Source organism: Podarcis pityusensis (assembly GCF_964106645.2).
Source record: "Podarcis pityusensis genome assembly, chromosome: 16".
NCBI lineage: Eukaryota > Metazoa > Chordata > Lepidosauria > Squamata > Lacertidae > Podarcis > Podarcis pityusensis.
This window is the reverse complement of record NC_138041.1, coordinates 33,661,205-33,682,468: the sequence shown is the minus strand read 5'-3', so window position 1 is coordinate 33,682,468 and position 21,264 is coordinate 33,661,205. Positions and strand designations below refer to the sequence as shown.

At 45.9% G+C, this 21,264-nt stretch overlaps 2 protein-coding genes across 2 annotated transcripts in view; both read left to right on the top strand.

Annotated features, from left to right (window-relative positions):
- The window catches only part of MMP17 (matrix metallopeptidase 17), a 288,088-nt gene that overhangs the window by 192,126 nt on the left and 74,698 nt on the right, over nucleotides 1-21,264 (top strand). The gene's annotated exons all lie outside the window — the stretch shown is intronic.
- ULK1 (unc-51 like autophagy activating kinase 1) overlaps nucleotides 9,637-21,264 on the top strand; it is a 120,471-nt gene continuing 108,843 nt past the window's right edge. Inside the window, exons 1-3 of the mRNA XM_080985084.1 lie at nucleotides 9,637-10,962; nucleotides 12,342-12,434; nucleotides 12,544-12,585. Coding sequence (XP_080841210.1) covers nucleotides 10,873-10,962; nucleotides 12,342-12,434; nucleotides 12,544-12,585 — 225 coding nt within the window. The 5' untranslated portion in view covers nucleotides 9,637-10,872. The remainder of the gene's footprint in view (nucleotides 10,963-12,341; nucleotides 12,435-12,543; nucleotides 12,586-21,264) is intronic.

Below are 21,264 nucleotides of genomic sequence, written 5' to 3'. Positions count from 1 at the left end.
GCCCCATCGCAAATCAGTGAGAGATGATCTCTTCCGCCTCTGTCCAAACAGTTCTAGCAAAGTCCTCTCTGAGGCACAAACAGCTGGAAGTTACACAATGTAGACACAATGGGCTACAGCATTCAGATCCCCCAGGTGACTGTGGCTTTTTTTCTTTTTCTTTTTTTATGGCTATGTAAATCATACTGTCAAAAACCAGAAGAGGCAGGGAGAATCCTCAGAGGCTCCTGAAACTTCCCATTTTTTTATTGCCTGCCTGGAACTGCAGCAAAGGGAGGTGTCTGGGTGTGGGGGGTGGGGTAAGCATCTAGCAATCCTATATATATATACCTTGGGTTACAGACGCTTCAGGTTGCGTTTTTTTGGGTTGCGGACTGCCAAAACCCAGAAGTACTGAAATGGGTTACGTCCGGATTTCGGCGGTCGCACATGCACAGAAGCGCTAAATCGCGCTTTGCGCATGTGCAGAAGCGTCAAATCTCAACCCACGCATGCGCACATGCGCCACTGCGGGTTGCAAACGCTGCGGGTTGTGAACGCGCGTCCCGCATGGATCACGTTCGCGACCCGAGCGTCCACTTTATTATTAGACGTCCCTATTTTCATTGGAGAAATGTTGGAGGTTATCCTATACATGGGCAGTGGGGGGTATTCATTTTAGTGGCTCTGTGCTTGTTAATAAAAGTCAGTGTCCGCAAGATCACATCTATAGCCCATCTAATGCAGCAACCTTCCCCCCCCCCCCAAATCCCACATATGTAGCCATCTAGATGACTCTGGGAAACACACCATTTTGTTAATTTTTTATTAAGTTCTTCCTCAAGGTGGCGTGTACATGGTTCTCCGCTCCCAGTTTTATCCCCACAAGAACCCGGCGAGGTAGGTTTGAAGGAGAGGTGGCGGCTGGGCCCAAGGTCACCTAGTGAGCTTTGTGGCTGAGTGGAGATTCGAACGCCGGCCTCCCAGGTCATAGTCCGACACTCTTAACCATTACACCAGACTGGGTGGGAGGCATGCATACAACAGTTCCCTCCTGATACTGGTTTTCCTGTACTGGTGTATACTCCGCACACCTGAATCTTTCATCATTCAGCTTCATTGGATACCCCCAGGTGTCTTGTGAAAGGGAGAAGATGAACCTCTTTTCCAATTCTCCACTCCACACCATGCATGCTTTTTCAGGAATATTCCTTATTTGCCTCAAATAAGGACCAACTCTGGGCTTGCAGCACTCATCTCGCTTTATTGGCCGAGGGAGCCGGCGTACAGCTTTCGGGTCATGTGGCCAGCATGACTAAGCCGCTTCTGGCGAACCAGAGCAGCGCACGGAAACGCAGTTTACCTTCCCGCCGGAGCAGTACCTATTTATCTACTTGCGCTGGTGTGCTTTCGAACTGCTAGGTTGGCAGGAGCAGGGACCGAGCAACGGGCGCTCACCCCATTGCAGGGATTCGAACCACCGACCTTCTGATCGGCAAGTCCTAGGCTCTGTGATTTAACCCACAGCGCCACCCGCGTCCCATATATATACACAAATCATTTCCAAAAATCATATAACATACTTTCTTATCTTATACAATGTTTTGGACTTCCATCAACCGCATCTGAAGATTTTTCAACTTTATCACTTAATCTACATTTCTTAATTTCTGTATTACTTTTAATTGTCCTTAACTAATACCGGTAACTCTCTTCATAATCTTCTCTGCAATATTTCGCATAATCCTCCTTACAAAATTTATTACAGTCCTACTAGCGTAATCTGTTGATTACAATTGCTTTTCAAATAGTTCGAATATTTACTCCAGTCCTCTGAGAATCTCTGGTCCCGCATCTTCCTGTCATCTTATCTAATTCTGCATAGTTCATTAATTTCGTCTGCCATTCTTCTTTCACCAGTAGTTCTTCTTGTTTCCATTTCTGTGCCAATAATATTCTTGCTGCCGTTGTTGCATATAAAAACAATTTACTATCCTGTCTGTTAATATCCTCCCCTACAATGCCAATGCTTTTGGTTTTTTTAATAAATGTATATTTCAACATCTTTTTCATCTCATTATATATCATTTCCCAGACGATTTCACTTTCTTACATTCCCACCACATGTGATAAAAAGATCCTTCTTTTTCTTTACATTTCCAGCATTTATTACTTATTTTATACATTTTAGCTAATTTCACTGGAGTAATATACCATCTATACATCATTTTCATCACATTTTCTTTCAAAGCATTCCATGCTGTAAATTTTAATCCTTCCTTCCACAGTTTTCCCCAATCTTTTAACTGTATATTATACCCAAAGTCCTTGGCCCAATGTATCATAACCACATAATTTTTATTTTCAATCCCTTTTCCTAACAACCCCCAAAATGGAACCCCACATTTCCACACACACCCACAGTTGCTGCAGGTATGCTTGACATTTTCATCATGACAGCCACGGACAGGAAGTCCCTACAGAGGGTGGCGAATACAGCACATGACATCATGGGCTGTCCTCAGAGTTCGCTAGATGACATCGCGGGAGACCCCTGCCTCAGGAGAGCGAGGAAAATTCTTAGGGATGACTCGCACCCTGGCCACCACTTCTTTAATCTCCTACCTTCGGGCAGGAGATACAGAAGTATAGTCAGCAGCACCAACAGGTTAAAGAACAGTTTTTATCCGTGGGCTGTTGGGCTGCTGAATGGGGAAAAAAGTGGTGTAATTGACTCCTGACAAGCACACAGAGCGCGAACAAGACTGAGTGTATTGGGGGAGGGGGGGCTCATTTAATTTCACTGCACACAGGTGGTGTAGTGACAATAAAGGTTTATTTATTTATTTATTTATATCCGGCACTACAAGATCTCTTTGCTGGCCAGTCACTACCAGTTCAAACCCCTTTAGGATTATTTTTTATTTTATTTTTGCCCCAACGTGCATCCTTGTACACTTGCTTGCACTAAATCACATTTGCCCCTTTAAACGCCCACTCACCCAGTTTGGAGAGCTCCTTGCAATCCCTCTTTCGTTCTTCCCACCTCGAACAGCTGGGTGTCACTGGCAAATCTGGCCTGCTCACCCCTAAGTTCAGCTCGCTTGCAAACAAGTTAAAAAGCACAGGTCCCAATAGTGAACCTTTGGAGTCCCCATTGATCCTTCCAGTATGGCCATTCATTCCTATTGTTTCCTGTTCTTTTTTTGCAAGACACAATAAGTCTGTGCTCTTAGGGACACTTCTGGTTGTCTCATACCTAGAAAACATCAGTCCAAGTGGCTCTACACTTGTCCCATACAGGGCTGGATTTAAGTTTGATGTGGCCCTAAGCTACTGAAGGTAATGGGGCCCTTTATATGTCCAGCTGTCCTTTGTCAACAAAAATTGTCACTGTTTTTTGTGTTGAATATATGCTAAATGGTAATTTATGGACCTAATAGGTATCTAAAGCCATTTGCACATAACAAAATATGTATTTTTTCAAAGTAATTGTTGAACTGAAATCCGGAATGGATTAAGTTTGAGAACCAAGATACCATTGTATATAGAAACGAGCAAACCAGTGATATTTTAGGGAGCAGGCTAGCAGGCGGGGCCCATTACTTACATCACAGGAGCCTACACAGCACAGAGCACTGTTGCTGTATGTAGGTTTTATTTTATTTGTTTTTTATCTTATATTTTGGAAATGCACATCCAGGTTTTTTTTCCTTAAAAAAAAATTGGGGGCCCCCCAAGAGAGTGGGGCCCTAAGCTATAGCTTGTTTAGCTTATACATAAATCTGGCACTGGTCCCATGCATTTTGGACATAGGTTTTGGACATTTGCCCTGCTACTTTCACTGGAAAGCCTGCAATTTGGTGCTAAATTGGAACAAACAGCAATGCGCCAAAAAAATGAAAAATCAACTGCTGTTTGTTCTTGATCCAGCACTAATCCGTGGCTTTTCCTGGGGGGAAGAGTCAGGGCAAATGGAAGTCTGGATGAGTCCTTAACCCATGACTGATCCTCCAGACTTTGTTGACAAGATTGCAAGCAGAATTCCCATGTCAGCAATGCTGAACTCTTGAAATAACAGGTATAGCAATAATAGCAATAACAACAACAATAATACGTTTATAAAATTAATGTTCCGCCCCTCCTCCCACAGCAGGCCAGAGTTGGAAATGCTTTGTAATAAACGGAAATCTGCCCTTATTCCCTTACGGGGAATACAAAAGCCCTTGTAGAGTCCTTTGCAGATTCTCCATCGGTCGGAGAAAAATAACAGAGGCCAATCAGAGAATATTGAGAAGCAAAGCAGCTAGTAAGCCTGATCTTTATTGAACTGTTGCAACAGGGTGCCATTCTTAAGGAAATCAGCCCTGAGTGCTCACTGGAAGGACAGCTCGTGAAGCTGAGGCTCCAATACTTTGGCCACCTCATGAGAAGAGAAGACTTCCTGGAAAAAACCCTGATGTTGGGAAAGATGGAGGGTGCAAGGAGAAGGGGACGACAGAGGACGAGATGACTGGACAGTGTTCTTGAAGCTACGAACATGAGTCTGGCCAAACTGCGGGAGGCAGTGGAAGACAGGAGTGCCTGGCGTGCTCTGGTCCATGGGGTCACGAAGAGTCGGACATGACTAAACGACTAAACAACAACAACAGGGTGCCCCCTTCACACACAGGAGAAGGAGAACCTCAAACAAAGGTGTGCCCACCCTTATATAGACATTTTAAATTGCCCACCCCCAGAAACATCATACATACACCACACAACAGAAATCTGAGTGCATTGTTTATCTCCTGTCTGGCAGGTTACCTGTTTAATGTTCACTTGATTGGATTGCCTGGGGAGCCTGGCCAGTCTTTTGTAATGATAAATACTTAGTTCCTGAGCCAGATCACAGGCTCACACCCTATTCATATCTTAAATGTGCCCTTAAGACAGGATTTGTGAGGAAAGAGACAATGGGGAGGTTTCCCACTTTGACCTTGCAGAGAAATATTTGAAGTCAATTTGTTCAGGACTTTTTTCTGTGAAGTTTCAGACATGTAGTTTATATATTTATGTACGTTTGCTTGGTACATTTATGAACATCTATTACATATCTAAGACCTTAAAATTCTTATACAGTGGTACCTCAGGTTAAGTACTTAATTCGTTCCAGAGGTCCGTACTTAACCTGAAACTGTTCTTAACCTGAAGCACCACTTTAGCTAATGGGGCCTCCTGCTGCCACCGCGCCGCCAGAGCACGATTTCTGTTCTTATCCTGAAGCAAAGTTCTTAACCTGAAGCACTATTTCTGGGTTAGCAGAGTCTGTAACCTGAAGTGTATGTAACCTGAGGTACCACTGTAACAGCTTCAGCAATAAATAAAATAAAATACATAATTTCAAACATATTGTTACAAGCTACGCCAATCTTTGTGAGATTCCAAGGGTCTTGGCACTAAACCAGGGTTTGTTTCCTTCAGAAAAATAAGGCACTGTGCAGCGGAGACTGTAGTGTCTTTAAGATGCATGGTTTTATTTACATATACAGTGGTACCTCGAGTTACAGACGCTTCAGGTTACAGACTCCGCTAACCCAGAAATAGTACCTTAGGTTAAGAACTTTGCTTCAGGATGAGAACAGAAATTGCACGGCGGCGGCTGGAGGCTCCATTAGCTAAAGTGGTGCTTCAGGTTAAGAACAGTTTCAGGTTAAGTATAGACCTCCGGAACGAATTAAGTTGTTAACCCGAGGTACCACTGTATATACACCTGAGCCTTGATAGGGGGAGTGCAGAATATTTCACCTCAAGAGCAGAAGCCAGCCATGCTCTGGGTACAGCCTCTCCCACTCAGCCTGCATGCAGTTCTGCCTCACCTTTCTTTTTAGCCTTGCCAAAAACCTTCTGAAAATGACACTTTTCCCTGTGGTGACATCATACCCCCTGCAACCTCCCAGGGGAAGGATAGTATTTGCCTTGTCAATCGCCCTTAACGGCCCAGAACTCTGCTCTCTTTGTTTCTTAATGTCACCTGTATCGGCTGATTTCCTGAACACGGAAAACGAGTATAGTCTGTATTTTTACACTGCTAATTTCAGTATCTGGCACCTTTCCTCAATACTCCAAATATTAGCTAAATTCTAACATTTACTACATTTAAGAGTTTGGGGGAATCTGCCCCACCTCACAAACTGATAGCCTCACTTTTTGAAAGACACATCTGCTTCCGGATGTACTATTAACAAAAATACTTCCCCTATAGAAAAATAGCAGAATGTTAATAAAGACATTTCGTAAAGCACAACTACACATTTCTCCCAACCCAGCATGGTACTGATTCCTTTTACTATTTCTATCTATTTCCTTAGGGATCTTCCAGCCTCTTCCTTCCTTCTGGGCACACACTCCAGACACATCTGCATTTCAAAGACAACTTTTACACACAATGATTATCTGAGCAGTTTTAATAAAATATTAATAAGTAACCAGTTCTGACCATGAGAAACATGTAAAAAGTACAATTTAGCAGCATTACAATACCACTGCTAACTTGCAGGAAAAGCAAAGAGCCCCCATAGACCAAACCCCTCACCCACTCCTCCAGGCAGCTGCCTGAGTGGTCCATTGGCTTGGGGTTTCCACAGAGTTTTTTGTTCAAGTAGCTTAACACAGAATTCCTCTTTCATTGGATCTTCACACTGTTCACAGTGGAAGCAAATTAAGAAGCAGGCTGCGCCCAGTCCCTGTTGGAGGGAAACTTCTTCCAAACAGATTGATCCAGACCACCCCCCACCCCTGTCCTTGGAGGCCAGAAATTTCTCTCTCTGCCTACTCCCAACTTCTCTTAACCCGTCAGGGGGCCCAACCAGGGCCAGATTTAGGTTTGATGAGGCCCTAAGCTACTGTAGGTAATGGGGCCCTTTATATGTCCAGCTAGGGACATGGGTGGCGCTGTGGGTAAAACCTCAGCACCTAGGACTTGCCGATCGCATGGTCGGCGGTTCGAATCCCCGCGGCGGGGTGCGCTCCCGTCGTTCGGTCCCAGCGCCTGCCAACCTAGCAGTTCGAAAGCACCCCCGGGTGCAAGTAGATAAATAGGGACCGCTTACTAGCGGGAAGGTAAATGGCGTTCCGTGTGCTGCGCTGGCTCGCCAGATGCAGCTTGTCACGCTGGCCACGTGACCCGGAAGTGTCTGCGGACAGCGCTGGCTCCCGGCCTATAGAGTGAGATGAGCACACAACCCTAGAGTCTGTCAAGACTGGCCCGTACGGGCAGGGGTACCTTTACCTTTTTATATGTCCAGCTGTCCTTTGTCAACAACAAATTCTCACTGTTTTTTGTGTTGAATATATGCTATATTGTAATTTATGGACCCCATAGATCCATACACAACACAAAACACTGTGCTGTTGTTGCTGTTTAGTCGTGTCCGACTCTTCGTGACCCCATGGATTGGAGCACGCCAGGCACTGCTGCCTTCCACGGCCTCCCGCAGTTTGGTCAAACTCATGCTGGTAGCTTCGAGAACACTGTCCAACCATCTCGTCCTCTGTCGTCCCCTACTCCTTGTGCCCTCCATCTTTCCCAACATCAGGGTCTTTTCCAGGGAGTCTTCTCTTCTCATGAGGTGGCCAACGTATTGAAGCCTCAACTTCACGATCTGTCCTTCCAATGAACACTCAGGGCTGATTTCCTTCAGAATGGAGAGGTTTGATCTTCTTGCAGTCCATGGGCCTCTCAAGAGTCTCCTCCAGCACCATAATTCAAAAACTGTTGCTGTATGTAGGTTTTATTTGTTTTTTATCTTATTTTTTGGAAATGTACACACACTGTTTTCTTTTCCTTTACATTTTTTGGGGGACCCCCAAAAGAGAGGGGCCCTAAGCTATAGCTTGTTTAGCTTATACATAAATCCAGCACTGGGCCCAACCAAGGCAGGTAACTCTCCCAAGGACTCTTGCCCCCTTCCGATCCCGGGAGGAGGTGGCTGCACCCAGCACTGGGGCCATTCTCCACGCCACAAGGCCATCTTGGGGCAAAATCACTGGCGGTTTTTATTTCAGCCAGCTCTGCAGGCACAAAAGCCTTGCTATGCTCCTGGGTGCTCCCTCCCATTAGGGAAAGTGCCAGCATGCTCCCAGGCCCACTGGCACACTTTCCTCTCCCACCACACATTCAGCAGAAGCTTTGGTTCCCTTTTTCCTGGCACCCCCGCAGGCACCGATCCAGCAGTCTTCCGCTGCTCTTCCTTGCACGCTCGCATGCACCTCCAACTCCCTGAGGGCAGGCAGCCTGTCCTTCTCCAATGTGTGGTCTTGCCCCCGTCGCCTTCAGTTGCAGACTGCTTCTCTTTGCAGGGATTCACTTTTCTCCCCTTCTCACACACCACTTTCAGCAGCTTTATTTCCTGGAAGCTACATGCAGCCCTTTTTGTTAATAAATTAAACCACATCACAGGCCAACACCACCAATCACAATATCATTTGAATGGTGAAACCCATCAACTTTGGGGGGGACGGACTGGTCCCCCTCAAATATTTTATGGGGGGGGGAAGGGTCCTCTGCCCCTAGGAGCTGTCTCCTATAATGGGGTTATAGTCAATCGCGTTCTACGCAAGGGTTGTTGTTGTTTAGTCGTTTAGTCATGTCCGACTCTTCGCGACCCCATGCACCAGAAAACGCCAGGCACTCCTGTCTTCCACTGCCTCCCGCAGTTTGGTCAAACTCATGCTGGTAGCTTCAAGAACACTGTCCAACCATCTCGTCCTCTGTCGTCCCCTTCTCCTTGTGTCCTCAATCTTTCCCAATGTCAGGGTCTTTTCCGGGGAGTCTTCTCTTCTCATGAGGTGGCCAAAGTATTGGAGCCTCAGCTTCAGGATCTGTACTTCCAGTGAACACTCAGGGCTGATTTCCTTAAGGATGGATAGGTTTGATCTTCTTGCAGTCCATGGGACTCTCAAGAGTCTCCTCCAGCACCATAATTCAAAAGCATCCATTCTTCGGCGATCAGCCTTCTTTATGGTCCAACTCTCACTTCCATACATCACTACTGGGAAAACCATAGCTTTAACGATACGGACCTTTGTTGGCAAGGTGATGTCTCTGCTTTTTAAGATGCTCTCTACGTTTGTCATTGCTTTTCTCCCAAGAAGCAGGCGTTTTTTTAATTTAGTGACTGCTGTCACCATCTGCAGTGATCATGGAACCCAAGTAAAATCTCTCACTGCCTCCATTTCTTCCCCTTCTATTTGCCAGGAGGTGATGGGACCAGTGGCCATGATCTTAGTTTTTTTGATGTTGAGTTTCGGACCATATTTTGTGCTCTCCTCTTTCACCTCAGGGGTAGACCCATCGAAACCCATGCGCCTAAATTGCCACCGGCCATCCATTTCTTCTGCAAGCCCCGCCCCTCTTTCCTTCCTGCTGACCTTGCGAACTTCAAGAGGAAGGGAATATCACCGATCGTTTTCTCATCGCCACACAAAGCGTGGGTTAAAACAACAATCTCCTTGGGCTGGGGAGGGGGGAGGGACTTGGGACACCCTCCCTCTTCCAGCTCCAGCATGTGGTGTCTCAGGTGATGCTCGAAGCTGAGCGATCCCTGACTCGTTGCAGAATGCCCAACTGCAACCACTTGCGCGCGCGCGTGTGCCTGCGCGCTTCGCTCTGCGTGACTCACGAGATCTTTGCTGTGCCTTTAAAAGCCGCCCGGCTTATCCCTCCTTTTTGCCTTTAGGTGGCTGCTGCTGCTGCTGCTGCTGACTCCATTTATTTAGTCTCTCTCTCTCTCCGGTCGCAACGGCGCCTGCGCTCCCAGGGAAATAAATAAATAAGGCGGAGAGGCAGAGCTGAGGTCTCCTGCGCCCTGAGCCTCGCAGGTCTTTTGTCTGAAGCTGGAAACAGCAGCGGCTGCTCCGCGGATCCTCTCCTCCGCCAGCCAAGCCAGAAGGGAGCCTCTGCTTGGACCCCCCCACACTTAATTCTCCTCCTTCTCCTGCGAGAGACAACAAAAAAGGGATTTCCCCCCTCCGCAAGAATCCCAGAAGAAGAAGAAGGAAAGAAGGAAGGGCATCCCCGGCGCGCATCTGGGCAGCTGTTTGTAGAAACAAAAAACTGGTTGGAAGAGGAAGGGGGGGCAGAGAGGGGGTGAAAAAACACAACAACAACTCTTAAGGTGGACTTGGTCTTAAGGTGGATGGTGGTCTTTTCGCTGGGTCTTTCTTTTTAAGGTGGATTTGACGTCAAGGTTGGAGAGGCTGGTGTGTTTTTTGGTGTGGATTTACGCGTCTTGCATCAGCTTGCGTTTTTGAGCTCCGGATGGCCGGAGATGGGTCGGTTTTCGTAGCCGGGCGGCCCAACGGGACGAGCTCTTTCTAGTGCTGGGGCTCATTCACAAGGTCTTTATTTTGGAGACTTGATACCTATTCTGTCTGCACATTATATACGTGTTTTAAATATTGGTTTTAATTCTCTCCCCCCACCCCACTTTCCTGGCTGCAATAAAAATGGGGAAACTTTGGTAGCCGGGACTCGAACTCCCTCCCCTCCCGTCCCTTCGTAACAATGACTAAATCCCGGCCTTTTTACAGAAAAAGACAGCCGATGGCCGAAGAAGAGGTGGGAGTCCAAAGCCAGAAATTTAACTGCCGAGAGCTGGACAGGAGAGAAGTTTTGCTTTTTCAAGTTTCTAGTTCCTCTTGATTGTCCTTGAAAGAGAGGGCTTCGGTGTCTTTCAAAACTTTATTATTATTTTTATTGTGTGTCCCACCCCCGCTTTAACAAAGAGGGTTTGGGGGAGGCCTTCGACTCGCCTTCCCACCCCCACCCCCTTTTCAACTATACATATATTGTTGCTGTTGCTACCAAGCTCCTTCTCGCCATTCACACTTGAGGCCCAAACGTGGAAAGGCATGGAGACGGTTGGGAAATTTGAGTTCAGCAGGAAGGATTTGATCGGGCATGGAGCTTTCGCCGTCGTTTTCAAAGGGAGGCACAAAGAGGTAAATACAATGTTTATCCTTCTTTCCAAACTTTTTTTTAGTGGCTCTACTCATTTGCACTTGGGAGATAAGTAGCAGTTTAACACACACACACACACACACTCCCCCCCCTCTCGGGGGTTTTGTATTAAAACTATTTTGTTCCTTTTTGTAATATGTATGCCACACACACCTTCCCTACTGCTCTCTTAGGCAATACACGTATCTACTTTTGGAAGAGCCTAAATAAACACACAGCTGAACTGGATCACTTTGCTTGCTGGTCCTGTGGATCCAGGCAACACTCTGTTGTAATAAACAGGTCTCTTGGCCATGCAAATCGGGTCAGGATGAGACCAGTTCTAAACTAGTCAACTCAGAAGACAGACTCACTTGACTTCAAGGGATGCACTTCCAAGAAAAACTCCCAAGTTGTTGCTGTTGCTGTTGTTATTTTATTATTCTGTTAGATCAATTTGATCTATTGCTACTATGCTGCAAGTTAACTTTCGCAAGGGAGTTGATCAGCTTTAGGTTCGATGCAATTTATTCTCAACATGCCAAGAAGAAATCCGAGACTTTGGATAGGCAAAATGAAAACAGGCCTTATCTCGGCGGCTTGGCAACCCTGTCTATCTAAAGCGGCCACAAGCTAACAAACACATTGCAGTACTGGAGGAACTATAAATACTCATCTATGTGGCTCTGCAGCTTTGTATTTAAGGCACACTAGCCTGGTAGTCCATAGGCGACAGAGTAACTGCATTCAGGCTGGAATCCAAACAGGGTGGCAGAGGAGGGAAGGCTCTCCCTCTGCGGACCGGTAACCTTGTCGGCTTTCTTTACCAGGCCATTGTACTGTCTTGTTGAACAAGGGGGTGAAAGTTCCTGGGAAGCTGGACTGACTTCTGTAGCATTGTTGCTGTCTGGCTTCCTTATCCCTAAAGATTAGCCCATGTCTCCAAAGTGTCCTTGGCATTGTTAAATATGTCTCCTACATCACTTAATGATTAAACGAAAGAAACACACAGTCCATGGGTGGGCACCTTTTTTCACATCATCCGTAAAGCTGGGGATAAACTTCTACAATCCAAATATTTGTATTGCTTAAATTAAGAGAATAATGGCAGCGTAAAGAGCCATTTGAAATGAATATCTGTTCCCCCTCTTCCTGGTACCTGACAAATGCAAATTCAATAAAGGGCAAGCCTGGACATGTGCTCTATATGGTTTGGGATAGGGAAGCAGGGTTTTCTGAATACCTCTCTTGTGGTTTAAAGCATATGGACTCATTAGAGAGATGGGCATGTGTGTTTCCGAGCATGTGAAAATAAAATGCGGGCTTCGCCACCTCCAACTTACATTCTGCATCTGTCTTTTTTATTATTATTAACTTTCAGAAACCTGAAGTGGAGGTAGCAATAAAATGCATCAACAAGAAAAACTTGGCAAAATCCCAGACTCTCTTGGGAAAGGAAATCAAAATACTCAAGGTAAGGGGGTGGGGAGAATGTTTTTGCTGCTATTGACATTTCGATTTAAGGTGACTGTTTGCGATTTTATAAATGCTTATACCACCATCTCCTCTCTCTTTCCTTCTAGGAACTGAAGCATGAAAATATCGTTGCCTTGTATGACTTCCAGGTACTGTATTAGTTTACTTCTATCTTGGAAGGATGTTTTAGGGAGAGGGAGGGGTTAAGGTGTGATACTTTACAATTTTGCTGAGAGCTGTGGGTTATTGGAGGTTTTGGAGAGTGATGGGAGAAAAGTCTGTACACTTTGTAAAAACTATATATAACCCAATATAAGCAAGGGGTCACACAGGCTTAACTGCAGGGCAGAAAGCTTTAACTGTAGGCCAGGATCTCATCAGTGGGGCAGTACCTTGAAATGGAAGGTTCTTCATCTTCAAAATGTGGACATTGAAATGGAGTGTGCGTCCAGTAGATGTGCTTAACCTAAAGTCATCTTGTTAGGCTGGCTGTTTGCTTTTGCTCCCTTTGGCATGTTCTGCTACTCAGTTGGATCGTATTTTGAATGTACAGTATATGCAGACAAAAGTTAGGAAGGCTTGGCTGAATCTCACTTTTGATCCATTTGGCCTTGTTGCTGTCAGTCTGCGATGTTCTATGCAAATACTCATATGCCGGATTCTTTTCTGTCTTTGGGGTTTAACTTTTCCTCTTGTGATGCTCCCCAGACTGAGAACTAGCTCACTCTACAAAATCTGTAGGGACATTTGTCACTTTACGGCTGAAATTAGTTAGCCCTCCTTTCCTACCCCCCCATCATGAAATCTCCCTTTGATTTTTTAAGCAGGTTTTGTTTTATCTATTTACATGACAATCGCACCACTAAGTTGTGGCAGACCAAGGTGTGTGCCCAGAAATCCTGTTTTGAACTGGATCACTGTGTCAATTTCCACCTTGGAGTCCTCTTGTTGTTTGGGTAGGAACAGCCTTCAGTTGCTTTTCTAGCCACAGGAGGAGGAGTTCCAGCTCTGAACCCTGGTTCTCCCTGTTGCTTATCTGAGCTTTGTTGCTGTCTGGTGTCATGTGGCCTCCAGACCTCCTTGTTTGTTGACATTCCTCCTGCGCTCTGGGATTGGTTGAGTCAGGGCTTTGCATCATCAGTGCAACCAAATTCCTGCCTGTGTGTTTGGCGCAGGCTGCGTGCAATGCTTTCTGGGAGCCGTAGTCTCTAGTTCTCGGCTTCTGTTTCCTTTCGGTTCTGGGTTTCTTCGGTGCAAGGACTCTTTTTCCCAGTGTACCTCTGCAGTCTCAAAAATAGGGGCTGGATGTTGCTGGGGGTGGGGTTATCTCAGGTCAAATAATCAGGAAGCAGATCGGTTTTGCACAAAGCAGCATGTTTCCCCCACCCCACCCCCAGTCTTTAATTCTCTCTCCTCCCCTCCCGCCCTCCAGTTGCCCTAAGGAAATGCAGCAAGGCCTTTTCTCTTGCAGAATCAAAGGATAAATATTCTGATTTTGTTCCCTCGAAAACCTTGCGAAAGTCATTGGGTCAACACCTTTGCTTTTGTTACCTTGGTGTGGCAAAACACCATGTTATGCATGCAAATCCCAGAGGCCAGCTCTTGTTTGTAAAAATCTGCACATGAGCTACTTTTCTTTCTGCTTAGTGTTAAGGAAACCTCGGTCACCCAGCTGCAGTCCAAAAGACCCCGTTTATTATTATTATTATTATTATTATTATTATTATTACAGTGGTACCTCTGGTTACATACTTAATTTGTTCCGGAGGTCCATTCTTAACCTGAAACTGTTCTTAACCTGAAGCACCACTTTAGCTAATGGGGCCTCCCACTGCTGCTACGCCGCCGGAGCACGATTTCTGTTCTCATCCTGAAGCAAAGTTCTTAACCCAAGGTAATATTTCTGGTTTAGCGGAGTCTGTAACCTGAAGCGTATGTAACCTGAAGCCTATGTAACCCGAGGTACCACTGTATTATTCATTCCATTTTGATAGATGCACCCATGTGGATTAGGCAGATGGGATAGGTGGGAACATAGGAATGTGATTTATACAAGGGTCCATCCCTTGTATCGTCAACACTGACTGGCAACAGCTCTCTAGGGCAGGCTTCCTCAGTCTCGGCCCTTCAGCTGTTTTGGGACTACAATTCGCATCCCTGACCACTGGTCCTGCTAGCTAGGGATCATGGGAGTTGTAGGCCAAAAACATCTGGAGGGCCCAGGTTGAGGAAGCCTGCTCTAGGGTTTCAGGTGAAGTCTCTCCCAGACCTATCTGGAGATGATGATGATGATGATAATTTATTCCTTATACCCCACCCATCTGACTGTGTTGCCCCATCCACTCAGGGTGTTTTCCAGAAACAGTACCTTGTGTGATGCATCAGTTTGGCTATTTGTGAGTTATCTACACCTGATGTGGGATGCTGCCAAAATCTGCCTCCAGGGGAGAACCTGACTAGGTCCTTAGTGCCTCCAGCATTTAATTTGAATCTTAATTGAGCCCCATTGGGTGGTGTTCAGTTAAATTTTACTCAGACCAGAACCACTGAAATTAATGAACTACAGTTAGTCATGTTTGTTGATTTCAGTGGGCCTACTCTGTGAGTAGAGCTATCATTGAATGCAACCCAAAGCATCTTCCTGAGTTAATAAACATGTGTCTCTGGTAGGAACGGACACGTTGGTTCTTTCGCACCAACAGTTAATCCTTGCATGTAGAAAATGCTTATCAGGGATGGTTCCAGCCCAGCTTATTTTTCTCCCTGTCATGTTAGTTCTCTAGTTTCGGGGATATCCTGTATCTTAACTGGCATGAAGGAGCATTCCATCATGCGAACTCTGGAGCGGCACAGCCAAGACTCGTGCTTTCGTCGGCGGGAACTAAGCCCAAGTCTGTAGACTTGGTTCAAGGACCTTGGAGGTGGACTACAGTTTCTGTATCTTACCCCACTGAGTCCTGCTTAGCTAGTATCTTTCCACACCAACTATGTTGTTTTACTAGATGAGGTGGGGGGGTCATATTTCTGTATGCATCTGTGTGCATGAATGTCAAATCACAAGGTGCATGGATCTGCAACATCATGAGATTCTCAGTTTTCATTTTGGGGTGGGGCTTGGTGGCACTTGGGTTTGAATTCCTTGGGAGCCACAGTTTCAGAGGGCCTTTCACGTAGCAGGTGTTGTTATGTAATTCAAGACTCTGGTCTTACAGCACACCAGCTTAACGTGGTAACGAATATTACTTCAGAATGCAATAAGTATTTGTTTGTTTGTTTGTTTGTTTGTTTCACAAGTTTTACAAGCTGCTTGATTGCAACAAAACCTCAAAGCTGGCTTGCAAAAAGAGCAGAGCAAGAAAATTATCAGTCAAAAACAGTTTAAATCCACCATTTTTAGTTCAAAAAATAATAATTAAAATCAACAGAAAGCTAAAAGCCAGACTAAAATACACATTGACATTCCACGTGTCTGCAGGGTTGTGTCCGAACTAAAATGTTCTTAGCAGGTGCTGAGAAGAATACCGTGAAGGTGCCTGTTTGATTTCACTAGGCAGGGAGTTCCAAAGTATAGCTTTGCTGTGTATCATACTTTATAGAGGACAGTCCTTTATTTCAGGGGTGCAAAACCTTTTGGGGAGGGGCAAAGGGCCTTATTATGGACAAACTTACCAGGGCCAGAGGCAAAAAGTAGGTGAAAGGATGGATACAGCTCTCGCCTTTGCACACCGGGCTGTATTTCAGTAATGGAAAAGCCAGAGGTCTCTTCATTCTACATCCAGTCAAACAAAAGGCATTATCAGAATTCCAGTATATGTCCCAGCTAAGCCAGAGCACATGAGTGACCATGGGTAGGGTGGTCTTGGGAGCAGGTGAGGCCTTGGAGAAAGCCACAGAAGTGAGGCAGAAGGCCTGGAAAGGCCATATTGGACCTTTGAGCAAGTAGTTCCCTATCTCTGCTCTATTTGCAGGGCTGCCTGGTCAACAAAACCAGAAAGAGGAAGATTTAGAGCCCATGAATTTTGCTTCCATATTAATGAACAGGATTTTGAAGGGTCTTTGTGACCTGTTTTGGCTGGGCAAGAGCTGCCAGACCTGCCTTTTATTTGTGGAAATGAATTTGTTTGTTTATTTTTAAAAAAAGGCTTTTATGGGTTGTGTTTATTGTAGTTGGTTTCAGTGTTTCGGTTTGTGAGTTGCTTTGAGCCATTTTTTAAAAAAATAAGTAAAGGAAGTAATAAATATTAAGAGTAATATTTTTGATATTGTGGTGAAACTTCACAAAGGCTTTAAAAAACATTATTTTCAACGTTTATATAGCACGATCAATGTGCATGGCTCTGTACAGAATTAAAGTGAAAGGGACTACCCTGAAGGGTGCAGAGTCTAAAAAATTAACAAGTGTTTGAATTCCATAATAATCCAGAACAGGATTAAGTGGGCTGTGTACACACCCACACCCACTCCTGCCTTGAGCCTGAGGCCCTGCTGGGCCTCTCTCTCTCTCTCTCTCTCTCTCTCTCTCTCTCACACACACACACACACACACACACACACAACACACACCATGTGAGCACTCCCACAAACCACACAAAGCCTGCATCAGTTGTGTTTTAGCATCTGAATGGGACCTTTCTGCTGTTGCTTCCTACTGGGGTCTTTCAAGAGCTGCTGCTGGTGAGCTATCAAATGGCTTTTGAGAGTTGCCTCTTGGCCAAGACTGCCTTGCAGCCATTGCCCAGTGAGGACAAACCAGTTTGAGGGAATCCTAATTCCTTTCCTGCAGCCAGATCTGCCAGGGTGCTAAATGTGTCACCGGGTCTCCGTTCTGCATCATAAAGCATCTGCCTGGGTGTGTCTATGTGACGAAACGTAAATCACTTTAATGGTTCTTGGCTTCCTTGTTGTTTGGAATTCCGGGAACTGTATCTCAGGAAGCTGATGGAATTATCCCTTTCGATTTCTCTTATAGTTTCCTGTGATGTAGTCTTCTCTAGAGCGCCGCTTTTGAAATGCATAGGATTGCAAAATAACTTAGGTAGTTAAGTCTATTAATCTCAGTGGGCCTACTTGGCCTCACATTTCGTACGACCCTTGTGCTTTTATTGTTTTGTTGCTGCGTTGTGATTTTTAAACATAAAGCTGCAGTCCCATGCACGTTGAACTTGAAAGTAAGTTGCATTATATTTGGTGAGGTTTGAATTGAAGCATTAAATCTGTCTTTGATACACAGAGCTCTTACGGAGAAAATGATAAATAAACCTGTTATGCTGTGGTCTGCAGAGGTTCATCTTGTGGCAATTTGAAGGGCCCTTTCCGTGGTGGCCCCCCAGTCTGTGGCCTGAGCTAGGCATCTGCCAGGGTGAGCTTCCATCAGCTTTTAAAAGCATATCTATGTACTCAAGCTTTTCCCTTGGCCTCAGATACCAGTGGAGTGATTCGAGGCTGCTATATTTGTGATACATTCTTTTTTATTAGATTGGGGTTTAGCATATTTGGGATTCTTTTGTCTTGAATTGTGTTATTGTACACAGCCTTGGTATTTTGAGAGGCAGTATATAAATTGGAGGTGTTTTGAGTGCCCTCGCACGACTGAAATTCAGGCTAGTTTGTGTCTGCTTGTATGTGCATGGTAGCTGCAGCAGGGTCAGCCCTGGTACTTAAATCGAAAGTGAACCAGTTGTAAACTGTAGGCCAGGGATGGACACTGTGTGTCGGGACAGATGTTGTCAGTCCACAGCTCCCATGGTCCCTGAAATTCAGTGCCCCCAAATCTTGTTCTCCGACAGAGATGCCAGGATGGTAGTAATTCAGCTGGTTCAGAAAGCTGTTTGGTTTTTTTAAGCGGCAAGCTCCTTGTTTACCGTTTTCTTTGTTCAAATGCAAAAGAGAATCCCTTGCAGGTCTTATTGTTTTGACTTTGAAAGCTGTTGCATACACTTTGCTGTTAAGTGGAGATCCTTTTAAGTACAATTTGGTGCTACTCCCCCCCCCCCCAATCTTTTAAGATTGATTGTCGCCTAAACTCTCCCACTTCCCAACTGGATAAGCAGATACCACCTTAAAATATTTTGCCTTTTCTGTGGTGCTGAATGCTTTTTGTCTGCGGCAGCAGACACAACACAGCTGCCACCCTGGAAGCTGTAAACATAGCTTCTTTTGGAGGGTTGATGCTGTTACCTGTTTTGTGGTTTCTTTCCTCCCTCCCCCTCCAAATCTTTATGTTTCTGGCTTTATTGGGACTCTCTGTAACTCTCCCTGCCCCCCACCACACAAAGGAAATGGCTGATGAAACCACAGTGACTGTAGACTGGGGTGGGCAGCCTTCATGCTTGTTGTGCATATGACCTTATTAACCAATAGAATTAGATTGGGGTACATCTGAGCACCTTCTGATCCTTGGAATTTGTTCTCAGTATCCGAATTGAGCTGAGCTTGCAGTCCTTTTACACACCAGCCAAGCTAACCCTGTTATCTTTCTTCCCCAGCTTAAGTTGGGAAAGTATGTAGTTTTGCTGTTGCTGTTGTCTATTAGGAAGTCAGCCTTGCAGATCTACCTCATATCTGCCAGCAGTTCTCTCCATAGGTTTGGGGGTGTACTTCTTAACCTCCCATGCTTGGAGACCAGTCTCCAACTGGTCCAGGCCCAAGACCCACCCCTGACTTCCAGCTTGCGTCATGGGGAGAGAGGCCCATGAGTTGACCCAGACCTATTTCAGGTTAAAGGAAGTGAGGTGATCCTGATGTGGAATTCCTGCTCCCTCCAAGCGCTCTCACTGCCATCGCTAATCCCAGGACCCTCATTGCTGCCCTGGTGGGCAGCCAAGCTAATCCTAACTAACCCACCGCAGCTGAAACTTCCGCATGCCGGTCCCCTCAGCAAAATTCCATTTAAGGAGAAGCCTGGAAAACGATAGACATCGACTCAAAAGTGAACAGAGTGCGCCTGTTCCAGAGTGAGCTCCCTCCCTACAGGCCTAGATGTAGGAAAGAGGGGCACATGATTGATCAGAAATATGTATCCTATTGAAAAGGGCTCGTGCCTTTTCCCTGCCAAGTTAAAGGAGTGTCTCATCGGAAGAATGCTTCTCAGCCCAGTAATGGCATATGCCTCTCCTTTGGTCCAGTAAGCCTTAGCTAGAGAGCCATATGGTGGCAATAACTTGGCTGCAACCCACCTGGAATGGCCACTCGTTGAGGACCTATCCTGTAGACCACCACACAGCCACTACTTGCCTTGCATTTAATTTCTAAACGGGGAGTTTTTTATTTGTTCGTATGATTTATTTATTTTTTAAACAAGCCATGAACTGACATAATAATAGATTTAATTTGGTAATAGAACATCGGAAGGAGCAATACCCAGTCTGCCATTCTGTTGAAATGCTGCTGTTCTGTGCCGCAAGAGGTTGCTTCCTCTTCCATTCCCAGGAACAACAACAACAAAAGTTTTGTATGCGTTCTTCCACTGTGTTGTTGTTTCTCTCTGTCTTATGCAAGTCAGACTCAGGCCATTGGTCCATCTAGTTCTTTATCATCTGCCAAAGATGGAGAAACTATAGGCCTCTGTAGTCAGCCCCAGCCAGAATGGCTGATGCCCAGGGATGATGGGAGTCCAACAGCTTCTGAATGGGTAAAGGTGAAGGGACCCCTGACCTTTGGGTCCAGTCATGGACGACTCTGGGGTTGCGGTGCTCATCTCGCTTTATTGGCCAAGGGACCCGGCGTACAGTTTCCGGGTCATGTGGCCAGCATGACTAAGCCGCTTCTGGCGAACCAGAGCAGCGCACGGAAACGCCGTTTGCTTTCCCGCTGGAGCGGTACCTATTTATCTACTTGCACTTTGACGTGCTTTTGAACTGCTAGGTGGGCAGGAGCTGGGACCGAGCAACGGGAGCTCAACCCGTCGCGGGGATTCAAACCGCTGACCTTCTGATCGGCAAGCCCTAGGCTATGTGGTTTAACGCACAGCGCCACCCGTGTCCCTTCTGAATGGGTACACGTTGCCCAATCCTGGCCTGTGTAGAAGCAGTTCATGCTCTCAGGGGTTGGGAGTCTTTCCCAGCCCTATCTAGAGAATCGAGGGTCAAAACCCAGCACCTTTTCCATGCACGGGGTGTGTCCCTCCCCATTCCACCTGTCCACACAGCTTTGTAAAATTGCAGAACTAGACCTGCAGCTTGACTTGTGGACGGAGGGAGAAGGCGGGGTCATGTGCTTTGCCCACTCCTTGGGGACCCAAGGATGAGAAAGGCTGCCATAGGCAATAAGGAATTAACATGTGAGTGAGTGTGCCCAGTGTAAAAAGCAGAGCAGGCTGTTGTTGAACGGCTATGGTTCACTATCGGGCTGGTAACTTTTGTGGGCTTATTCGCAAGGCTGCAGTACTCTGAGCACAATCTCCGCATGTTAATAGTTTGAGTGCTCCTTTTAAAGGATTTCTTAGAGCAGGGATGGGGAACCCTTGTCAGATGTTGCCAATCTGCAATTCCCATCCTCATCCCTGGTCCCTGGCCATGCTGGTTGGGGCTGATGGGAGTTTGTTGTCCAACAGCATCTTGAGTGGCACATGTTGCTACCTGAGAGGAGTGAATGACTTCATAGAAGGAAGCTATGTTTGAATTTCGTGAGAGTTTACAAAATCTAAATAGTGTTGAAACCAGGATGGCATGAACTAGCTGTCCGCTCACCACAAATGACAGCAACAACTTTACCGCTGCCAGAGATTGAAATAATCTTGAAACCAGAGAGCAATGCTATCGCAAGATCTCAAAGGAACTCTTCCCCTAATGACCTCCCTGCTGCTACACTGTAAATTCTGTAACTTCCAT